This window comes from Parasteatoda tepidariorum, chromosome 10 (assembly GCF_982258835.1).
Source record: "Parasteatoda tepidariorum strain Cologne lab strain chromosome 10, Ptep-v5.0, whole genome shotgun sequence".
In the NCBI taxonomy this organism is placed as follows: domain Eukaryota; kingdom Metazoa; phylum Arthropoda; class Arachnida; order Araneae; family Theridiidae; genus Parasteatoda; species Parasteatoda tepidariorum.
The window spans coordinates 31,028,061-31,049,760 of NC_141764.1; the positions used below are offsets into that span (position 1 = coordinate 31,028,061).

Consider the following 21,700-nt stretch of genomic DNA (forward strand, 5'->3'; position numbering starts at 1 on the left):
TGATTATTCTGAAGAAATAAATATTTTATTACTCCAGATTTTTATTTAATTTACAAAAATAGTTTCTATTTGAAAATTTTTTTAGCCGAAATATGTATGTAATTAACTGAAATAATTGTGTGTATGTAACTTTTTCTTTATAGAAGGACGAAGTATTTTGATCTCGTTATTTTAATTTTTCTAGTCTTAAACGAGGATAAAATTTTAAATTAATTCAACAAGCAACTTTTAAAAATATCCATGAGCGCGAATATTCGTTTATGACTTTTGCGAGTGCTGTATTGCGGCGAGCGTAGGGTTGCCTCTGAGTGAGGGTTACTAGATAAGGCGGTGAAACAGTTGACAAATAAAACCGCGGCGAGTGGAGGTGTCCGGGAGTCGACAATGTGTAAAGTCGCACCCATATGACTGATTGCTGTCTTTTTAAGGAAGAAGGGAAAAAACTTTCAGTGCTTTATTGTGCATAATTGTAAGACTTGAATCCATTGTAGTTTACTTTAAAATGCCCTAAATTTATTTTTAAAAAATTAATTATTGTATAAAAAAGCATCGGAGTAATTATATAATTTAGATAAAACTTTTGAATGTTTAAAAATTTCAAATAAACCGGGGGGCAATCTTATCAAGTCTACCTAATTTTTTCCTTCAAAATATTTAAGACAGCTCCATGTATTTACAGGGGAAAAATGCCTAGTTAAATTAACTCCATAAAATTTATTTAATATCTTTTTTTCGATTTTACTATTTTTAGAAGATGCGGTAAATGTTGTTTCAAACCGTGGATGAAAAAATACGTTTCAAAGTTTTTGATTACTCTCTCATACGTAGTTTATATAAAATTGATTTATATCCAGTAACCAATTCAATAACCAGATAGTTTTAAAATTATTGACTGCTCATTAATAAATATCCTTAAAAAACGATGTATTGCTAAAGTATTGGAACATTTTTTTGACTAATACCTTTAGATTTAGTAAGGAATTATTGACACGAGAGCCGAATGTTAGTCTACTAATATGCAAACAATTCGATTAACAATAAAATTTTGAAACGATAAAATATCGACTGAATTTAAAGCGGAAACAACAGTTTTAGTTCATTTTTCACTAAAATAAAAGTTGGATCCCCATTTGTTTCATAATAAGGATAGATCTTGACAAATCAATAACATGCAAAAACGGTTTTCTCCTAGAGTTATAACAAAGATATAAATATATCTATATATATATTTCTCTTACACGGCACCAAAAAAAGGCCTCATTACAACTCCCCGAATGGCAACGTTAGAAAATCCACCAATGATTGCTGCTAAAAATGTCACATGGCAAATCTAGTTGAGGTGGCTCAACATATAGCGCTTTTAAAAACGGAAAAAATAACCAGAGTGAGCATTATCAGGCTGTTCAATTCACATTCATGCCCTAAAAACATGATAATATTTAATTTAAACTCAATTAGGAATTAATTAATTAATTGAAGTGAGAATGCTTCAAAAGGCTGCTGTTGAATTGATATTTTTCTACTGAGAGCTACCTAAACGTCTAAAAAGCGTCTAAGTGTTTGTATTGAATGCATTGAATTTTTTTATATTTCGCGTTTATTTATGCATTGAATTTTCACGCTTTAAAATGCAGAATATTAGTGAAGCTGCTAGGGCTTTTAAGCGTAATGAAAGAAAACGTGTTCGAAGAGCCCAAGAAAGTGTTGAGGAATGTTATGGAAGACGTAGATTGCAGAGATCAAGTGCAATAATAACTGTTCAAGATGTAACAGTAGATATCGAAGAGTATAATATCTGCCAAAATCAAAACTCCCAGATTAGAAATGCAGCATGGCGACCTCCACATGGTATTTCTCGGGTAATGCTAACAGCCATGCATTTTAATTTATTGTATGTAAAACATCCTTATTTTGTCCTAAAATGTTATGTACTTTATCACAAATGTTAATTAATATAGAAATTGATTTCAATAATGCTGATCACCAAAAAATATTTCATTTGGCGATAAAACAAATTTTTGTGTTCTTGAAAATGAAAGACTTTTTGAGGGTTATTATCTCACAAGGAAAAGTTAGGGTTTAAAGTTTATATTTTTAAATAATAAATTTTTTTTCTAAAACTTTCGTAATTTCTAGCATTAACTAATTTATTATGCACATTTAGTTGAATTTAGGTGAGCAACTGCAATATTTGATAATTTATTTTGCTAATATGTTTCTCATTTAGCTAATGTTTTGATTTTTTCACCATGTACAATCTAAATAGCTAATATACTTTTTTAAAAGCCAATAAGAACATTGATAGAATTCTTCTACATAAGTACAATACTATGTCTTTGATTATAAAATACTATGTCTTTGATGATAATATACTATGTCTTTGTGCTAGAACATAGGAACCACATAGGATTGCGTAGCAATTCTCGGGAGTTGGCGAGCGTTAGCGAGCAGGGGGCAAAGCCAACATCTCCTAGATAAGAGCAGGCCTCCGCACGGGTTACCATAAATAACCTTTAGTAGTCCAAACGTAATGACATATTTCGTATTTTCTACCACTGCGCAGCTTAGTACCCCGAACGTAATGACATCTTTCTTATTTTTCATCTACTGCGCAGTTAACTTCGTCACATCGGACTACTAAATTGATCCGTGCTGAGCCTTCCTACTTCTAGGAGGTGTTGGCAGAGCCTCCTAGTATATATATATATATATATATATATATATATATATATATATATATATATATATATATATATATATATATATATATATATATATATATATATATATATATATATATATATATATATATATATATATATATATATGTGTGTATGCAATACTTTTTTTTTAAAAGTATAATGCATATTATATAATTATTTAACAAAAACTTTTTGGTAAAATAAGTCATTATTTTATTGAAATCGGGAATGCAAATTCATGTTTTAATAGTTTATGAATACATTGTAAATATGCATCTCTTGATTTATTCACACACGTCTTCAATATTTTTTTTGTATAAGCCATTGCGACTGGTTTTCAAAAAATGTTAAGAAATACAATTAGATTAATTTCATTGTAAGCAAATATATTATAATAATATATCAATTTTTAAATAAGAAGTTAAATGCAAACTACTTAATTAACTTCATTATTGAATATGAACTTAAAGTCAAAAGTGATATTTTAAAATATTTTATTGCAATCGAGATTATTACAGTCATTATTTTATGTTAATTGCTTATGAACACATTGTTAATCTTCATTTGTTGATTTATTTTAACACGTCATCAAAATTGTTATATATCAACTATTTTCTACTAGGTTTCAAAAAATTTTAAGAAATTCAATCAGATTAATTACATTACAATATTTAAAAATATTACGTAAATAAGATATTTAAGTCCAATTTCATAAGAATTATTATGTAAATTGCTTATAATTCTTGATTTGTAGATTTAATAACATTTCCGTCATCAAAGTTTGAATATATCAGCGATTGCAACGAGTTTATGAAAATAAAAAAAAATTTAAGAAAATCTAGTTTTAGGCACTTTTTTATAAAAAACTTCAAAACTTTTTTTTTTTTCAAAAAAGAATAATTGCTGCACAAACTGCTCACGCTTATCATTTATTTCATTAATTGTTATTTTTAAGAACATTTTTTCCTTTTTACAAAGCATGCTTTTTTGGAAAATATAAAATTTATTTCTTAAAAGCTACGATTATTTCATATTTTACAGCCTTTAATTTTTCTCTTTTTTTTTTTTTTTTTTTTTTTTTTTTTTTTTTTTTTGCTGTGCTGAGAACTAAATGCCTAAAACAATTTTTTCAATCCTGAAGCATCAGCCGTATGTAGTTTTTTAATAAAACATTTTTATCTTTTGTTTAAGTTCCGATGCTGTTATTTTATACTTCCAGTACATAAGAAGAAAAGTCAACATTTAAATTTAATATTTATTTTAAATAAAGTAGATTATGCAGGTGTGTAAGTAGTAAAATAGGTTTTTTTCCCAATACTTTTTAATCTTTTTACACATGGTTACGTTTGAAAAGTATAAAAGTAACACGTTATGTTTTTTTTATATTTTCATGCTATTCACGCTGCTCGTGTTATGCATTTATATCTTTCCCCTGTTCCTGTTACCAATCAGAATAAAGATATATTTAATTTCTTTTATGACATTAAGTACTTTTTTACTAAATGCCCCATGAATCCTAAGAACTTTTATTAATTGCAGTAATGAATTATAATTTGGGGCATAAATTTATAATTAAACTAATAAATTTAAAAAACTAATACTTATATTTTGTTAGTGATGTATACCAGGTATTTATTCGAAATAAATTTCTTAAAATATTGGTACACTAGTACCTAAAGTAATAAGAAAATGTGTTATAACTACAACTAATAATATTAAATACCAATTCAGTCGTTTATAACACTTGTTAACTCAATTCTATATAGAGGTACCCTTTGAGAGATGAAAAAAGACATAATAAACTCCCCACATTGGTGACCTCCGGACGTGATATGTACTCGGCAACATAGACAGATGGTCCCCATTAAGCAGTTGATTTGCACACAAAATAGCGGTCAAAAATCCGGTGAAGTAAATAAGATTCTCCCGGCTAATAAATAAAAATGAAAAAATTATAATCGGGTAAATAATATAAATAAAAAAATCTATTAATAAATAAATAAAACAGCTTTAATCGACTAGTGGTATTCCATCATCGAAATCTATTACAGATCAAAATTCTTTAAGGGGAGTGTAATGTGGCATAACTACCACTAATAATATTAAATATCAATTCAGTAGCATATAAGACTTGGTAACTCGATTCTATATTGAGGTACTGTTTGATAGACGATGGTTGGCATAGTTGCTTCATACATACCCCACAAAATATATTAATTTCAACATCTTGAAATCAATGTTGTTATGTGTACTTAAAATCCAGCTAGTTACAAAAGCCCTTAATAATTTTCTATATTATCAATTCACAAGGAGGTATAGGTTATATTTCTACGTAATTTCATCAAATGAGTAAATTTTGAACAGTTAAACTAATGTCATAAAAAATTTCTTCAGGACTTTTCTTAGTTAGAACTTAGAAATTGAAAAAATATATATATACTAGAGGGCTCCGCCCCCTGCTCACTACCGCTCGCCAACCCCGGTAATTGCTACGCAATTACATTTTCGTTAGCTTCTTTAACTAACTTAAAGTCATTTTTCTGGAGATTAGCTGGCAATTTTTCTGCATCAATATTGCATAGAGAGAATATGATAGGATTGTAAAACGTCAGAGGAACTTACTATCAACATTATAAACTTATATAAAGCAATTTAAATACAAACAATATTATAAACTTATATAAAGCGAGGAAGCAATATTATTTACACATTACTATAGGGCATTAGCCGGAGATTAATCTCCGTATCCGAAACATGCGTGGTACAGCCTAAGTCAAATCATTGTTGGTCTTATAGGATGGCGGACGCTCCCTATATGGTGCTTTATCTCCCCCCCCCCCAGTAATTTAAATTTTAAACTAAGAACAATTAAAACCTGCTTAAAAAAATCTTTACAAAAATTACAAACAAATTAAAACATGTAATATTAATAAGTTGATACTAAGCAATACTTCAAAAGCAAATACCATTGCAAGTAATTGCTCAATTAACTTCAATACTGTCAACTGACAAAATATTTTAGTTTCAATCAGAAGTATTCGTAAGTACACCAAGGTATTCGTTTTCATTTAAACGTCTTGACTTTTCAACGTTTCTTCGCTGCGCATTCCGCCGTCGCGTATTGATAGCACTACGATTATTTTCCATTTAATTTTGTGCAGCTAAATCATGTTCAGCTCTATGTCGCTGTTGATATCGCCTAAGATATTCACGGCTATCCATTTTTTACAAAAGATATAAGTATTTTAAAGTAAACTCTGTTCAATATATTTTGATAATTTGAAATGTAAATAGTTTTTTGAGAGAGTGTTGATTCGTGCTTCCAATAACTCTACCCGATTTATCAAAGCTATTAAAATATATTGGAATTCTAAAATAAATAACTGCGTTCTATCAAAACAAAAATGTTATTATAAAACTTTAGAACAACTTTTTTTTTACATTGCCACTCAAAATTATTAATAAACACTGGATAATATTGCGTTAATGACACTTTTATCTAATGACGTCATAAACAATCGTTTGCATAAAGTTTAGTTCATAATAATCATATATAATCGTTTGCATAAATAATCGTTCGGTCTTTTTATAGTTTTACGTAACAAGTGTGAGATTTTTTTTTTTAACTAAACTTCTGCATATTATTTTTTAAAAATATATATGAACATAAAATGTTTGAATTTTTACAGTTCATGTACTAAAAAGTTTATGACTACAACTCTGACCAGAAGAGATGGTTGGCAATCATTATTATTTTTTTTTTACTCTAAAATCATACGTATTTGATTTAAATTGGATTTTTTTTTATTTGAATAAAATTAATTGTATTTTTTAAAATTTACCATACTGATGCAATATTTTAATAATATTATTGCTCAAAAATAATATAAGGAAAATAATTAATATTTCTTACTAAAAAGGATAAAATTATTTTTATATTATTACATGCTAATCAGTGCGTTAAAAAAGAACCATAGTTATAATTTTCAGGTTCAACTTGGTGATAATTGCTAAGAATCGGGTGACAATTTATCAACTAGACATCTAATAAAAAGTAAATTAGTTTAGACAAGAAAATATTACTGAAGAGAAAATTACGTCATTCTGGTTTGAGAAAGTATTATGATGCACTCTAACTCTATATTAAATAAGATATAAAAGCATTGCATTTTAATTAACAAAAAACTAAATGGATATAATTGAAATATGTTTTTTGCTAGAACATATTAAATGGAAAATTACTATTTAAACTCTTAGTTGAGTGTAGTCTATTTTGAAACATAATAATTTACAAAAAATAAGTAACATGGAAAAACAGAAAATCTTTTCTATTTTAACATGTTACTTATTTTTACTTTTTGTGATCTATTTTATTTGTTGTTATTTTTATAAAAAAAATTTTGAGTGCTCCTCACACTATTGTATTAATATATTTTGCTTCGGCTTTATTGATACAATATCAGAAAGCACTCTGTTTTGCGGATATAATCGTGTGGGCTGAAGAAAAGATTATATCTTTTTTTCCCGGTTTTTTAAATAAAATTTCACCCCCCCCCCTTTTTTTTCATTTGTCTATTATTTTTCTTTGTTTTATTCCTCATTTTGAATATATATATATATATATATATATATATATATATATATATATATATATATATATATATATATATATATATATATATATATATATATATATATATATATATATATATATATATATATATATATATATTATTTTTCTCTTTCTCTTTTTTTAAAGAAATTCTTATAAGAAAAACAAGAAAAAGCGTTTTTTAAAATATATAGTAAATACTGTTCCATATCAATTTATACTTATGTATATTAAAATTGTATCAATTGTTCAATGAACTTACTAGAATTTTTTTTTAAAAAGAGCAGATGTATAACCTCATTTTATCAGAAACATGATTTTATAAAACTCAACATTCGCTAAATATAATGTTTTATTCGAACCTCTTTGCTAAATTACGAGTAAATTTTCGGATGACTTAAATGAAGCATCGCATTTCATAATTAAAGAAAAATTAACATTCGGCTCTCAGCGGAAAAAAATATGAATGGAATTTTACCTTACGCATGCGTAATTCAAGTTCCTCGTACGTTAACCGCATTTAAATATTAATCTCCCCATTTAAATATTTCTATATTGTCACCAAATCATTTTATAAAAAGTAATTAATTTTAATTTATCTCGGCTTCTACTATATAAAGGCAGTTTAAACTAATTTTGCTATCGAAAAATACGTGGGGTTTTATGGTATAAAAAAAATTTATACCTCATAATTCAAAATTTCTTCATCCTCAATTAAATTAATTAATACATAATTATTAAAAATTAGTGTTTGAGTGAAATTATCTTTCGGTAGATAGGTTTCATAAGTGAATGCAAGTTTTTTTTATATAAATTGCTCATTTAATTATTATGATATGACTAAAAACGCAACAAGGGAAATTAACATTAAGGGGACCAAAATTTCATCCGTTCTCCAGACCTAACTATTAGGGTCACAATTTCCAGTATATTTTACAGGTCAAGAATCTAAATATGTAAAAAAAATTGTTTATTCATGTTTGAGGTTATCCCTAGAAACCATTAAGAGTAAAACTTTGTACGGAAAAATCCGACCATTAGAAATAAAAGTTATTCAGGTTTTTTTTTTTTTTTTTTTTTTTTTTTTTTTTTTTTTTTTTGCGCACTAACAGTGTGTGAAAAAGATGGTAAAACGAATCACACTGAATAACTTATTAATAGTTCAAGGGAATGAGCTCAAATAGTGCAGGCTATATTTATAGTGACGAAATCGGACACTAAAACGCATTTTCTTTGAATTTCTTACGAAAATTTTGTACATTTGTGCAAAACTATGCACATTCGTGTTCAGAAGAACACAAATGTGCATAGTTCATTGACTTCAACTTCTTTTTTTCTAAATTATTAAAATGTATTAATAACATTTAGAATAACTAAATACGTAAGAGTTCTTAATGCGTATCACTTTTTATGTAATGTCCATAACTAAAAACTAAAATCTTTCATCATACTGCAAGTTCAAACAAAATATAGAGTCAATGATACCGTATATCAATATACGACTACTCATACTTTATGCTAACCACCTGCAATTACCAGTTGATTGAACTACACGAAATTACTACTGAAGGATACCACAAAGAAGTAGTTAATAATTGGTATTCAAAAACCGATTTTAGAAAAACATCTTAAGTTTAAAAAAAGTATACAAATTTGGGTTTAAAAGCAAGAAATTGCTAAATTGCATTCGACATAGCCTAAGTATTGTAAACAATACTTCATTTCTCCTTAACTAGTAACATGCATATCAAATATATGACTTAGGTTCGTTTTAAATTACGTAAGCATCATGTTCTTTCTTTTTATTCGAATCTTTAATTCAAAACTAAATTTAAAAATTGCATTTTGCAGATGGAGTCCGCAAAGAAAAGAGATCTGGAAGCTGGACACTCAAAACTTCTAAAACAGAATCAACGGAAATCGACTTCATAAACATTTTTTCTGAACCTCCTTCCCTGCAGCATATAGCAGTAGTGTCGATTGCAATTGGGCTATGGACGGCGCCTCATATAAGGAATGAAATGACATCTTCTTTCTTATCTTCTCCCTTAAACTATGCCAGAGTCATGGATGAGTTGGAGAATAGAATATTAAACAAATTGTCTAATAGCTCTTTGCCTTCATCGCTGAAGACGGAAATCTCATACGTTATTCGACCTCTTTCGTGGCAGTTGTGGAAAGTGTTTCGTAGTTTCAATAGCTGGACAAGAAATCAAAGAAAACTCTGTGAGTATTACATGAAGCGCGGTACAATTTATTGGACAGTTGAGGGGACAGTTGACATAGTGAAATCCCTTAAGGAACTATTCGATAATGGAAACTTAGGAAGCTTAAATATTTGGTATTTGTGTGCGATAGCCTGCTCTCATTGTTTCGAGGAATATGCTTCAATTTTGTGGGAGAAAATTCCAGAACTAGATAGAAACTGCCTTAGAAGGCACCCGAATGATTTGATAAGATATTGGACATGTGTATTCGACGATAATTTAGGGAGTTTTCCAACTAGAGTCGTGGATTATGAAATATACGATAATAAGGTTAGTATTGATGTGAATATGATTACTTGCTCGATTCGAATTGGTAACATAGTTGCCCTAAAGTATTTTTGGAAAAAATTGTCGGAGCAGGAGAAAAACGATCATTTGAGTACATGGCTTTTGCAAGCTACTCAATGTATGCAAAAACGTATACTTTATCAGAGTTCTTCAAACACCTTAGATGCTTTATGTTTTTTATTATCTCATGTCAATCGCTTAACTCAAATGACCGAATTTTTTCGGAATCGTTCTGATGTATTAACGTTATTGTTCGAAAGTTGGCCATATCGAAGAATATTCTTGTCCACTATTTTAGAACTGTTAGATAATCTGCGAGATGACATTTATGCATGTATAATGGAGAGTATTAGTTCTAAGATGAGATTCCGGGGAAATGAAATGATGATTTTTGAAGAAATATGGAGTGCCAGTCCCTTAAGACTAAGACGATCCTTTCTGAAAAATAAATGTTTTTGCGAAGTGTTGTTGCGTTTGGTGCAGTTAGAAAATATAAGCATGGCTGATAGGATATTAAACCATGGTTCCAAAGAAGAGATTAAACTATTTATCTGCTTTATCCTTGGTCGGATAGAATTTAAGCGTGCTATTTATTCAAGCAATCTCAATTCGCTTCACGTGTTATTATCAAAATCTACATTGCCACCAGAATGTTATCCCTATAAAATCAATCTTATGGAGCAAAGAGAGAAAGATCGACTGATAATATCGTGGCTTAGTGGATTTAATGATTGGCATATTTGTATTGATTGGATATGCGATGGTAACATCCACGCAGCTGAGTCCTTCTTGAGATGGATTTATCAATCTGTGGGAATTGAAACATTTAAGAAAGCTATATCGTCTCCGGATGTAATCTATTTAACATTGATATTTTTGCCCAACCATGAGCGTGTGGACCAGTTCTTGAATTGGTATTTCCAGACGGGAGAGGAAATTCAACAATTTAAAGTAGACGTTTTGCTAAAATGGGGTAATTATTATTTCAAGCGATTCATAGACATGCCGTTCATTGTAGGCGATGTGTTACAAAAATTTATAAACTACAACTTGTCTTCTCTTGAAAATGTTGCAGAATTTCGACTTATTTGTCGTAGTTGTATAGAGTATGCACTGAGTGAAGGTTTTCTTGAAAGTGCCACCATACTTTTGGATGCATCTTTTGATAATATCAATGAAGTGAAGCTATACAAAAATGAACTTATACTATCTGAGAAAGGAATTAAGAAGAATCTAATATTTAAGCAATCACTAACTGATGCTGACTGGAATCACGTGAAGGAAATCGTAATGTGGTCGTCACCTCTATCCCTAAATACAGTCACAGAATTAAAGTCACTAATTCTGGAGCAAAAGACTAGTCACTCTTTCCAAGATGAGTTGAATCCACAGATTTCAGCTCTCCTTGATTTACTGGAGAGTGTTGTTGAAAAAGATACTACATGATAGTTGTACATATTTTTGTGATCAAAAACGAATGCAAATAAAATCATATTCTCTGTCAAAAGGCAAATCATGTGCACTGCACAATCACTGTCAAACGATAAATTGGCTTATAACAAATATGTAACTACAGTTTTTAGTGTTAGTTGCTTAATGTTAATGAAACAATATCCGCTATATATTAATAGCCACAACTTCAATAATTAATTTAATTGTCACAACTTTATTTTTTTATATTCGTAATACCCGAAGAAAAACCAGCAATTTTACGTGATTTATTTTTCATCACTTTTCCCAAAAAAACAGTTACTAGGAAGATATATATATATATATATACAGTCCCCGGCCAAATTATTAGTCGCACTAAAAGATTCTATGTAAAATCTTAATTATATAAAGTCAGATGGGGTGACTTTGTGCTTGAATTTTCAGTTTTCCAACTTTGACCTAATAAAAAAATAGATAAAAGATTTTGAATTGTACAGCATCTGATCTAAAATTTGTTGTTAGCCATCTGGGAAGCAATTGCATGTAGTTAAGACCTGGTTTGAAATGTTTATTATTTGTAAACAATCAATTAGTTGAATGCAAAAAGTCACTCCGGGATGGGATGACTTTGTGCAAGGCAATAACTTTACGGCGGTTACTTTGTAGTAAGTAGTTTAAAATAACATTCTAGGCGTTTCAGAGCAAAAGGAACTGTCTTTGTATTTAAGTATAGTGGTGCTTGGCTAACTAGGGAAACTAGGGAAGTGTGACTCGCCAATTTTGAAATAAACTAGTGAGATGTATGCCTTACGAAGAATAATTTTAGGGGGCAACATTCGTTTCGGCCCATAGAGGGTCCTATGAGAGATAAAAAATAATTCAATATATAGAAAAATCGGTATTTTATTACTTCAATGCAGACTATTAGTTATTATAATTATCTCAATACTCCAATTAATTTTGTGGTACTTTCACGTACTATATAATGCATATTTACTGTCAAAATTGATTTCGAAAATTTAATATATCTGTGGTTTTTCAGAAAAACCTATTAGGTTAATTTAAAAAGAAAAAAAATTAGCATAATTAATTTTTTTTTTAAATTTCCGATATAAAAACAAGTGAACAGTAATAAATTTTATTTATATCAGAGTCGAAATATAAGTCGAAATAAAATACGCATTTTCCCAAACTGATGGAATTTTTTGTGAGTATAGCTTATGTAACATCCAAAAATGTGATAGATAAAAAAAAAAAATTTCATATTGTTAGATCTTGTAAAAAAATCTGAAATAATTCATGTGATTGCATAAAATTAAATTGCATTTTTAAAAATATTTTACAATTTTTTCGGCGGGAAATTTGAACTTAAAAAATGTTTAATATTTCAATTCGATTTTTTTCATAAAAGATCAACTGTACTGTATACACAAAATTTGAGGTGATTTGTCACTTTAAGGGGGAAAATCCGTTGATGTCTTATGTCCTGCGAATTGTTCAATATTTTGCCAAAACATTGCTATTTTTATAATATTATTCATACATTTATATTTATATCTGATATCCTAGCTAATTTTTGAAATATTTAACTTTAAAAATTGGCATCCTCCTATCTTGAAACATAGGTTAAAGTAGCGCTGCCATATAATTAGAGACTACACGTTTTTGGTCCGCGCTATTCCATATGGCGGCGCAGCTCTAACCTATGCGTCAAGATTGGAGAATGGATTGGAAGTACGTTATCTTTTATAAATTATATAATGTCTTTTCTTGTTATTTTAGAGATTTACGTTATTATTTATCTTTAATCAGAGGGAGAATGAATTAGTTGCAAAATATTTAAATTTTGAATTATATGACATATATAAGAATATCTTTATGATAAGTCTAACTATCTTTATGATAACTATAAGTGTATTAATAATACACTTATAGTTGCAATTTAAAACTTCTTTGAAAATCAGAAATTGTTATTGATTTATTTATAACATGTTTAGAGTCACGTTCTTTAAATAAATTTATTATATAGCAAAAATTGCTAATTTTTTTATTGAAACTCTGAAGATGGTATATTTATTCATTCCAAGAAAAATTTTGTCTTTAATACACTTATTTCATAAACGAAGATCTACCTTCAAAAAAAATTATATAATAACTTCAGTCTCATTATAACCTAGGGAACAAAACGTATTTTTCAAGTATTGCCAAAATACTGTTTAAAAAGGTAAATCTTGTATATATATTAAACATTGATTTCTGGAAAATACACTTTTCTTAAGACTTTGATTTTTTCTGAAATGTTTTCTTATATTTCGACTCGGATATAAATGAAATTTATTATTTTTCACTTGTTTTTATTTTGAAAAATTTTTTGAAAAAAAATTTGATGCCATTTTTTTTTAATTAACCCAACAGGTTTTTCTGAAAAACTACAGATATATATAATTTTCGAAATCAGTTTTGACAATAAATATGCATTATATAGTACGTGAAAGTACCACAAAATTAATTGGAGTATGAGATAATTACAATAACTAATAGTCCGCATTGAAGTAATCAAATACCGATTTTTCTATATATTGAATAGTTTTTATCTCTCATAGGATCTTCTATGGACCGAAACGAATGTTGCCCCCTTTAAATTATTCCTCATAAGGCATACATCCCACTAGTTTATTTCAAAATTGGCGAGTCACACTTCCCTAGTTAGCCAAGCACCACTTTGATGTTAAGTAGTTGCCAACATTTTTGATCTTCAGATGATCAAACATTTGTTACAGTGTAGGATATTTAATGTTCGGGCGTATATCAGAGATGCCAACTTGCTCAGGACAGCATATAAATATTTAAAAGTGGTAGTTTATCAATTGTGATTCTTGGTTTAATAAATTTAATTTAGTAGATTTTTATCCACCACTATTTCTAAACAATTCGTAGGTTTATCTAATTCACCACTTTATTATTGCTATACCTCTTAAGAAAGAGAGAAAAAATAGTCAAATATTCGCAAAATTTAGTTAGCAGTTATTTACCGTTTTTTTTAAAAAATATTTTAGCGTGTCCGGAACAGTTGGCCTCTCTGATGTACTTCGACACCAATAATAATTTTAATAAAAAAAATTCGATGCTAATTTTGCAAAAATTTTACAGATCCAAGGGGCTTTATAATGACCCCTCGTAATCTATATTTTTAGAAATCTTTCAAAAAATGAAAAAACAATTATACACAATTACGAATCGCAAGTTAAAATTTAAGTGGGGAAAAAACAAAAATGCGATCTAAATCGAAAAATATCACTACTGAAGAAAGCGGTTCTGAAAATGCATGAATTTTGATTGATTGCAGCAGGGCACAGTAAAGTTAAAAGATCGTTATTGGAAACGTGAAACGATACCAAAACTCATCCAGACATGTCCCACCTTCGTGCGCATCACTAGTGATTCGGCCGATTTCGATAACGTTTATTTTTTTGTAATAATTTTTAACCCCTCATGTGTTCTTGAATGCAAATTCCTTCTTTACTAGGATTCTAAAATGCATGTTAAAAAGTAATTACCAAACACTCTGTATCCTTAATGAAGAATTATTTTATTTCAAACGTATTAAGAATTATATTATTTAAACGTAAGCCTGGTCGGTAGGGCGCAGGGCCCATGTCCGAGAGTTCGTGGGTTTGAGCACCGCCGGCCGAAGACTACCTGTGTAGTAAAGTGACTGATGCACGTTAAATCTGTCGAATCGCAAAAGCCCTCCATGTTAACAAATCAATACCTCTGGGGGTATTGGATTGGAGATCGATCGTTCTCTGATTCAGGTCAAAATTACGATCTGTGGATGAATGAATGGATGTATGACTGGGCCCACCTTATAAACAGGTGTGACGTATGATGTGGCGAAGTCGAATTCTTGGCCATAGACGGCGCCACTGAAAAACAAGAATCGCACACTCTGTCTTAAATTTGCTGCTCAGTTTCACCAAGCGGGCTTGCCCGTGTGGCAAGTGGCACTAGAACCAACCACCAACCAACCAAGATTTACTTAATTTAAAAAGTATATACATAACAATGCACGAGAAAATATTCATCACAGACGATTGAAAAACATATGACTTTAATTATGATTTATTTACAAGAATATTTATACTAAGCATTTTTTTTTTTCAATGAAACTCTCTCATTAAGTACGATTGATTCCGAAAATTCGCAAATAGCCGAAAATGGCGTTTCTTTTGAGGTTTGCCAATCGTGTCAAAGCGTCCATCGTGTTATTTGGTGCAGCAGTGGTATCTTCGCTATTTCTCACAACTACGATTGGAAACTGAAAAGAAAGAAACAAAACTTTAAAATAAACGAAAGACAAATCATAAATAATATCCCAGAAAGTGAAACATCATGCTTTGAAATACCATTTATTAAATTTTATAAGTTTAATGATTAACCTCCATTTATTAGTACTTACAGTCATTGCTTTTAATTATAATTTTAATATAAAGCCAGTTTTTTCTTGTTTATATGATGATTAATAGAATGGAATAAATGGAAAAATTAGAAAAATATTTTTACGTAGTGAAATGAATGAAAATCATTGAATGAAATGGAAATTGATTTCTTAATGAGACAAAACAGAAAGAGTAAAATAAATAATAAATACATGAAAAAGAAATCTCATAAAAAAAGTAGCTATGAAGGTTGATAAGATTCTTTTATGAAATTTTCATTCCTTCCTGTAAATGAAATGTTTCATTTCTTTAAGACAACATTGAGTCGCATTGTATCACTTACAATTTTTACATTCAAATATTTACTGTTTTACACAACGTTGTAAAGTGTTTAATTTTTTGCATTTCTCTTTCATGTAAGTATAACTCAATTAGTTTGATTATAAATAAGCTCTTACGATGTCAGATTTAAATATTTGGATCATCTCATAGATACCTATCAATCTGAATTCACACGAATCGCACAGAGAGAGAGCGATAGGGAGGCGAGAGGCATACAGGAGACGAATTCCAATACTTTTGCACCAGCATGCGCAGAGGCAATGTATCGACCATCAACAAAATGTATCGACCGCAAAAGGTAGAAAAGCAGTTTATTTTAATTTTAACTTGTTTATAACTTGTTGTTAATTTAACTTGTAGTTAGTTTACTTTTTAAATAAATTAACTGAAATATGTGCGATTATATTTGCAATCCAAAATCATTATAGATAAACATTACATTAGTTATAAAAAGTATTATTGAAATACTTACAAACTTTAGGGTTCGGGAATTATAACTATCTTCCTGTTTATCTTCAGATATCATTTTGTTGCTGAAAAACAATAAAAAGAGACCTAATAATTCTAAGGAATATAAAACAATTTAAAACACAGTCAATTACTTTGAACCATAACCAGTTATTAACACTAAAAACTTTTATTTTGCGTTAAATATTAATTAAAAATAATAATTCTTACATTTTTTTTTGCTTTTTTGAAATGCATTGACATCGAGGAATAGGGATTTAACGCGACATTAGAAATTTTCTTAACTATTACAGGTGATACATAACTTAAAAAAGGTATAACATCATTATGAACATTTAAAGTTTCTTTCACTCTAAACTGCATTTCAAAAATCGGTTTTGGGAATAACTTACACAAAACTTGCTTCGTTTGCTAATACCTTTATTGGGTATTCCGTAATGACTGCCATTATTGTACATTTCCAGAATCTTTATCATGAATGAAGTGACAAAAAGATTATGGGCCGCTCTCAAAATGGGAGCCTAACCTAGGACTAAACTTTAAACTCTGACAACAATTGCGTTTAAAATTAATTCGGGGCCGTTGTAGCTCAGTGATTAAAGAATCGGGCACCGGTCCGGAGGAGCCAGGGTTCTATCATCGAATCATAAGTCTACCCAGTACATGTGATATACGTGTTCGTAAAATCTGTGGAATCGAAATTCCCGCACCGAAGTATCAGCACCGGTATTATTTACCGTAATAGATTTTACTGTATTTTTTTAACCGTAATTTGATCCGGAAATTTTGACAGTGCACTTCAACACTTACATTTGATTAAATCATTTCCAACTACATTATTAGCAATTTGATAATTTACAGTTAACGTAAGGGTCTACCTTTAATCAATCACTACGTCATCCGTCGCTCGATATCACATTGACGCTTGATTACTGGATTACATAGGTCAAGACAGTTAAGACACTGATGGTTTAGTTAACTTTTTTAAAACTTATTCTTAACTCAAATGACTAAATTTGGATCACTATGTTTCATAACCGGTGTTAAACAGCCGACTCATGTGTGAGTTCATGACTAGCAATGCCTTGTAATTTAAACCCTACTCAGAAAACAAAGGATTTCCTTGATCAAGTATGGGAACAAACTAGCATTCGTGGTGGACTTTTTGATGCAATTAACTTAAATTAGTGTTACACTAATTAGTTTAAGTTCGCACTGTGTTTGATACGAGCCGAGAGCAGAATAAGTATCGACCAGTCATTACTGGGACACGAACTTGGTTCACCTCATTCGGAGGGAAGTTCTCCATCCTCTGAGCCATCGTGTCTTTCGATCACTAGATTGAAATAAACGGTTCTACGTAACTTCAAACCCCTAAAGTTAGCTGAAAACAGTAAGATTATGACATAAATATTTGGGATTCCCATTAGAATGAGGACATAGTGGCACTTGTCACGAAGTCAAAAACAAAACGAGTTAACAAAAAGTGGCTGCATAGTTTCGAACACAAACATATTGTACATAATTTATTTTATATTTTACATTCACAAATTTTAATACACATGATAAAAAATAAGTAAAAATGCGACATTATTTTAATAGGGTTACAAAAATAAATGAAATGAAAATTATTTGTTTTTCGCTCTTTTAAACATTCAAAAACTAAAAAAAAAATGTTATTAAAAATATACTGACTGGAGAGTTATGTACTGCTATATTTGTGATTATATCTTAAAATTATCTTACCATTAAAAAATTTTTCCTTCTAAAGACATCTGACAATTTATAAGAAGACAAATAAAGAATTTTTTTCAAATTTTTCTTACTTTATATTTTTTTGCTTTGCTGGGGAAATTTCTTCTACACGATAGGCATACATTTCATTTGACTCTTGGGAAAGATTTTTATCGTTCTCAGCGTGTGCTAAAAGGATAAAATAAGAAGGAAAATAAATACCGATGAGAAATAAATACATTTGAAATTTTCCTTTGAAAGATAAATTATCAACGTTTACTGTATATTGATTAGTGCTTTCTTACCATTTATTTGATAAAGGAACGCAACATAAATCAACAAAATTAAGTAATCCAACATACTTTAAGCCTAAAAAGTAAAATAGATACCATAAATTGATCAATTCATTGAAATTCTACATTAAAAGTTGAATGTGCATAACTTTAAAGTATTTATATTTTCTTATATTATGTCTTTATTTAATGGTATTCTATAAACACTGTTCTTGTCATCCATTTTTTTAGAATCAATGTAGATTGCGAGTAATATAAAAGGGGGTTATCCCGATCAAATATTTAATATTGAAATAGCAGAAGTTTAATGTGGATATAAAAAGAGTTCTTACTAAAAAATAAAGTTTAAACAATTAAAATTTTAACTACTTTCAATAACTAAAGCAGAATGTGCACATTTTTTTAAAGAATATTTGATCACTTTCAGATGTACTTTTATTTTCCTGCTCTTATTTGCTATTTAATGCTTCATTAGATGGTGTTCTACAACCACTATCCTTATAATGCATTCTTATGAACAACTTAGATTATGGGTTTAAGTAGTGGGTAACCCGATAAAAAAATGAAGAGAAAAAAGGATCAAGTTAATAAATAGACTTTAAATAAATGCGTGAATGCTAAATGCAAAATGACATTTTTAAGAAAAAAAATTATTTTTGTGATCAAAATATATTTAAAACTTAAAGTCACTAACTCTCCTGGAAAAAATTTTGTGTTTAAAAATAATTCTTAATAGCAAATAAGCAACTCCATTGACAAATTTTCGAACCTCCATTTTAAAATAACATTTTAAAAATTCAAGAAATTTCATTTCCACACACACTATTAGTTTTGTACCCATTTTTCCTCTAATAAAGATGCTCGTGAAATTCTTAATTTTAAAAGGAAACAGGTTGTAATCAGACCCCAAATAGTTAAGAAAACTGAACATTCTGTTGTTAAAATTATTTTTTTAAAGAAAAACTCATTTCCTTTATTTATTAAGATAAATAAAACTAATTTTTACTTACCGAATGTTCTTTAACTTGAACTCCAAGTTTATATTCTGTCTAAAACTGAACTGAATCGTGTAATGAAATATTCTTCCATTTATGCAAGGAGAGTTTTTGAAAAACGTATAATATTAAAACTGGATTGACCATTTAATATCAGTGAAACGGTTTGAAACAAAGGTTAATGTTATAGCCTTGTGATAAAAAGTGTTAAACGTCAGGGATCTTTTTGATAGAGCATTGTTTAAAATAAACGGATACTTTTTTCTCCTTTTCTAACTCGACCATTTATTTGTTGTTTTTATCACAAAAAGAGGTGCAATTCCTTTTAAAACATTTCCTTCCATTGACGATAGTTTTGTTTATTTTAAGTGGACTTGGAATAAAATTTATTTATGTTAAACAGCAAAATTTATATGTCGGGATGCATCCAATATTTCGGTGGCGCGAACACTTTTGAATCTGGTCATAGCTTTAAATACTTAGGATCAAAAATTGTCTAAATAATATCTCACATGAAATAATAATAATAAAAAAACATAATAATATGTGTTAATAAATCCTTTTATGGGCTAAGAAATATTTTTAAGTCGCAGCTAATTTGTGGAAAAGCTTAATTTTTGTTATCTAAAATTCTTCTTAGACCTATGTTAGTCTATGTCTCTGAGGCATGGACATTGACTAAATCTGATGAGTCCTATTTTGGTATTTTTGAGCAGTTTTAAAATTTAAAGATCTAGTTTAGGAATAAAAGAAAATGACTGTTGGAGAAGACAATGCAATGCAGAAATTTATAGATGCTTTAAGAACTTTGATGTCACAAAATTTATTAAGTTTAATAGACTAAACTGGGTTACACACGATTTCAAAATGCATGATTTAAACCATGGGTCGTCAAACTTTTTTCATCATCGACCCCTATATAATTTTTCGAAATCGTCATCGACCCCCATAAAAGTAATTTTCCGTTAATTAAGATAAAACTCTATTAGATACTGTGTTTGTACATTTATTTTATGATTTAATAAAGTAATAGTATATTGTGTAACAATAGTTTTATGAAAAATATATTAATGTTGAAATTTAAATACCTTAATATTTATTAAGTAATAAGTAATTATAAATAAGAGGAAATAATAAGTAAATTATTTATTGCTTCTTAACCAATGAGATGAGTGTGCCTGGTGTTTTTTTTGCAAGGTTCGCTATATTGGGTTCAAAATTGGTCAATTTTAATTTTAAATCCCCTCGTAACTCCATATTTAATTTATTTCTGTACTTAGTTTAGATTGAATTTACGTGACTGAAACCGGCTTCAACCATATAGGAACTTGGAAAAGCTAGCATCAAAAGGATGAGCTATTTCATAAAGTTCTACATATTTTTGCATTATATTTATATTTGTTCAAAATTTACTTATTGTTAAATTTTTAAAAATCGTCCTTGCTTCAAGATCCGATAATAATTCAGCAAACTCATCTTGCAGATTGATGTCCACGTTTTTGATGATGAGTTTATTAATTTATGTTCTATAAAGAAACTGATATTAAGTCAATTACAAAAAAAAAATCACAAATTTTACATACTCAATTAGATATTTGGGATTTACGTATTAAGAACTGTTTTTTCTTCGACCCCCAATCTACCCTTCCGATTCGGATCAACCCCCTGGCTCAGATCGACCCCCACTTTTGTTAAATGGATCCCTGGGGGTCTATATAGACCACTTTGGCGACCTCTGATTTAAACCCTGCAAAAAATGCTCGATTTGGCGATTCCGCGAAGACTAAGTAAGGGATGACGACCCTGATTACGATGGATGCAGTTGAAAGAGAATTTGGGCTGACCCTGGTCTATCTTGCTACTGATGATGAAAATATAGCAAAGTTGAACATTCAGAATTGTATGTAATACAGAAAATTTTTATTTTTGTCTTTAGTTACAGCACTTGATATCAGATCATTCACTATAGCGATAATACGCACAGGCACCGCAAAAAAGGGGCACAAACAGTACAATAAACAATCTAACATGAAACAACAAATAATTAATAACTAACGAGGAACAGCAATGGGAAAATTTAAAGCATCAAGACATAGCAATAATTGCAAGTAATTTTAACAGAAACACCT

General features: G+C 29.2%; 2 protein-coding genes across 2 annotated transcripts; one reads left to right on the top strand and one right to left on the bottom strand.

Moving 5' to 3' along the window:
- Positions 1-9,145: 9,145 nt before the first annotated feature.
- LOC147802483 (uncharacterized) lies at positions 9,146-11,382 on the top strand. The gene has a single exon (XM_087153209.1). It carries the CDS (start codon positions 9,336-9,338, stop codon positions 11,313-11,315), a length of 1,980 nt encoding a protein of 659 aa, XP_087009335.1. The 5' UTR covers positions 9,146-9,335; the 3' UTR covers positions 11,316-11,382.
- Positions 11,383-15,477: 4,095 nt separating this feature from the next.
- On the bottom strand, positions 15,478-19,663 carry LOC122271262 (uncharacterized). The gene is made up of 5 exons (XM_087153454.1): positions 19,587-19,663; positions 18,589-18,652; positions 18,376-18,472; positions 16,554-16,614; positions 15,478-15,618 (listed from the first exon to the last, which is right to left on the bottom strand). The coding sequence occupies exons 2-5, from the start codon at positions 18,641-18,643 to the stop codon at positions 15,478-15,480; spliced, it is 354 nt and encodes a 117-aa protein (XP_087009580.1). The 5' UTR covers positions 18,644-18,652; positions 19,587-19,663.
- Between the last annotated feature and the right edge of the window lie 2,037 nt (positions 19,664-21,700).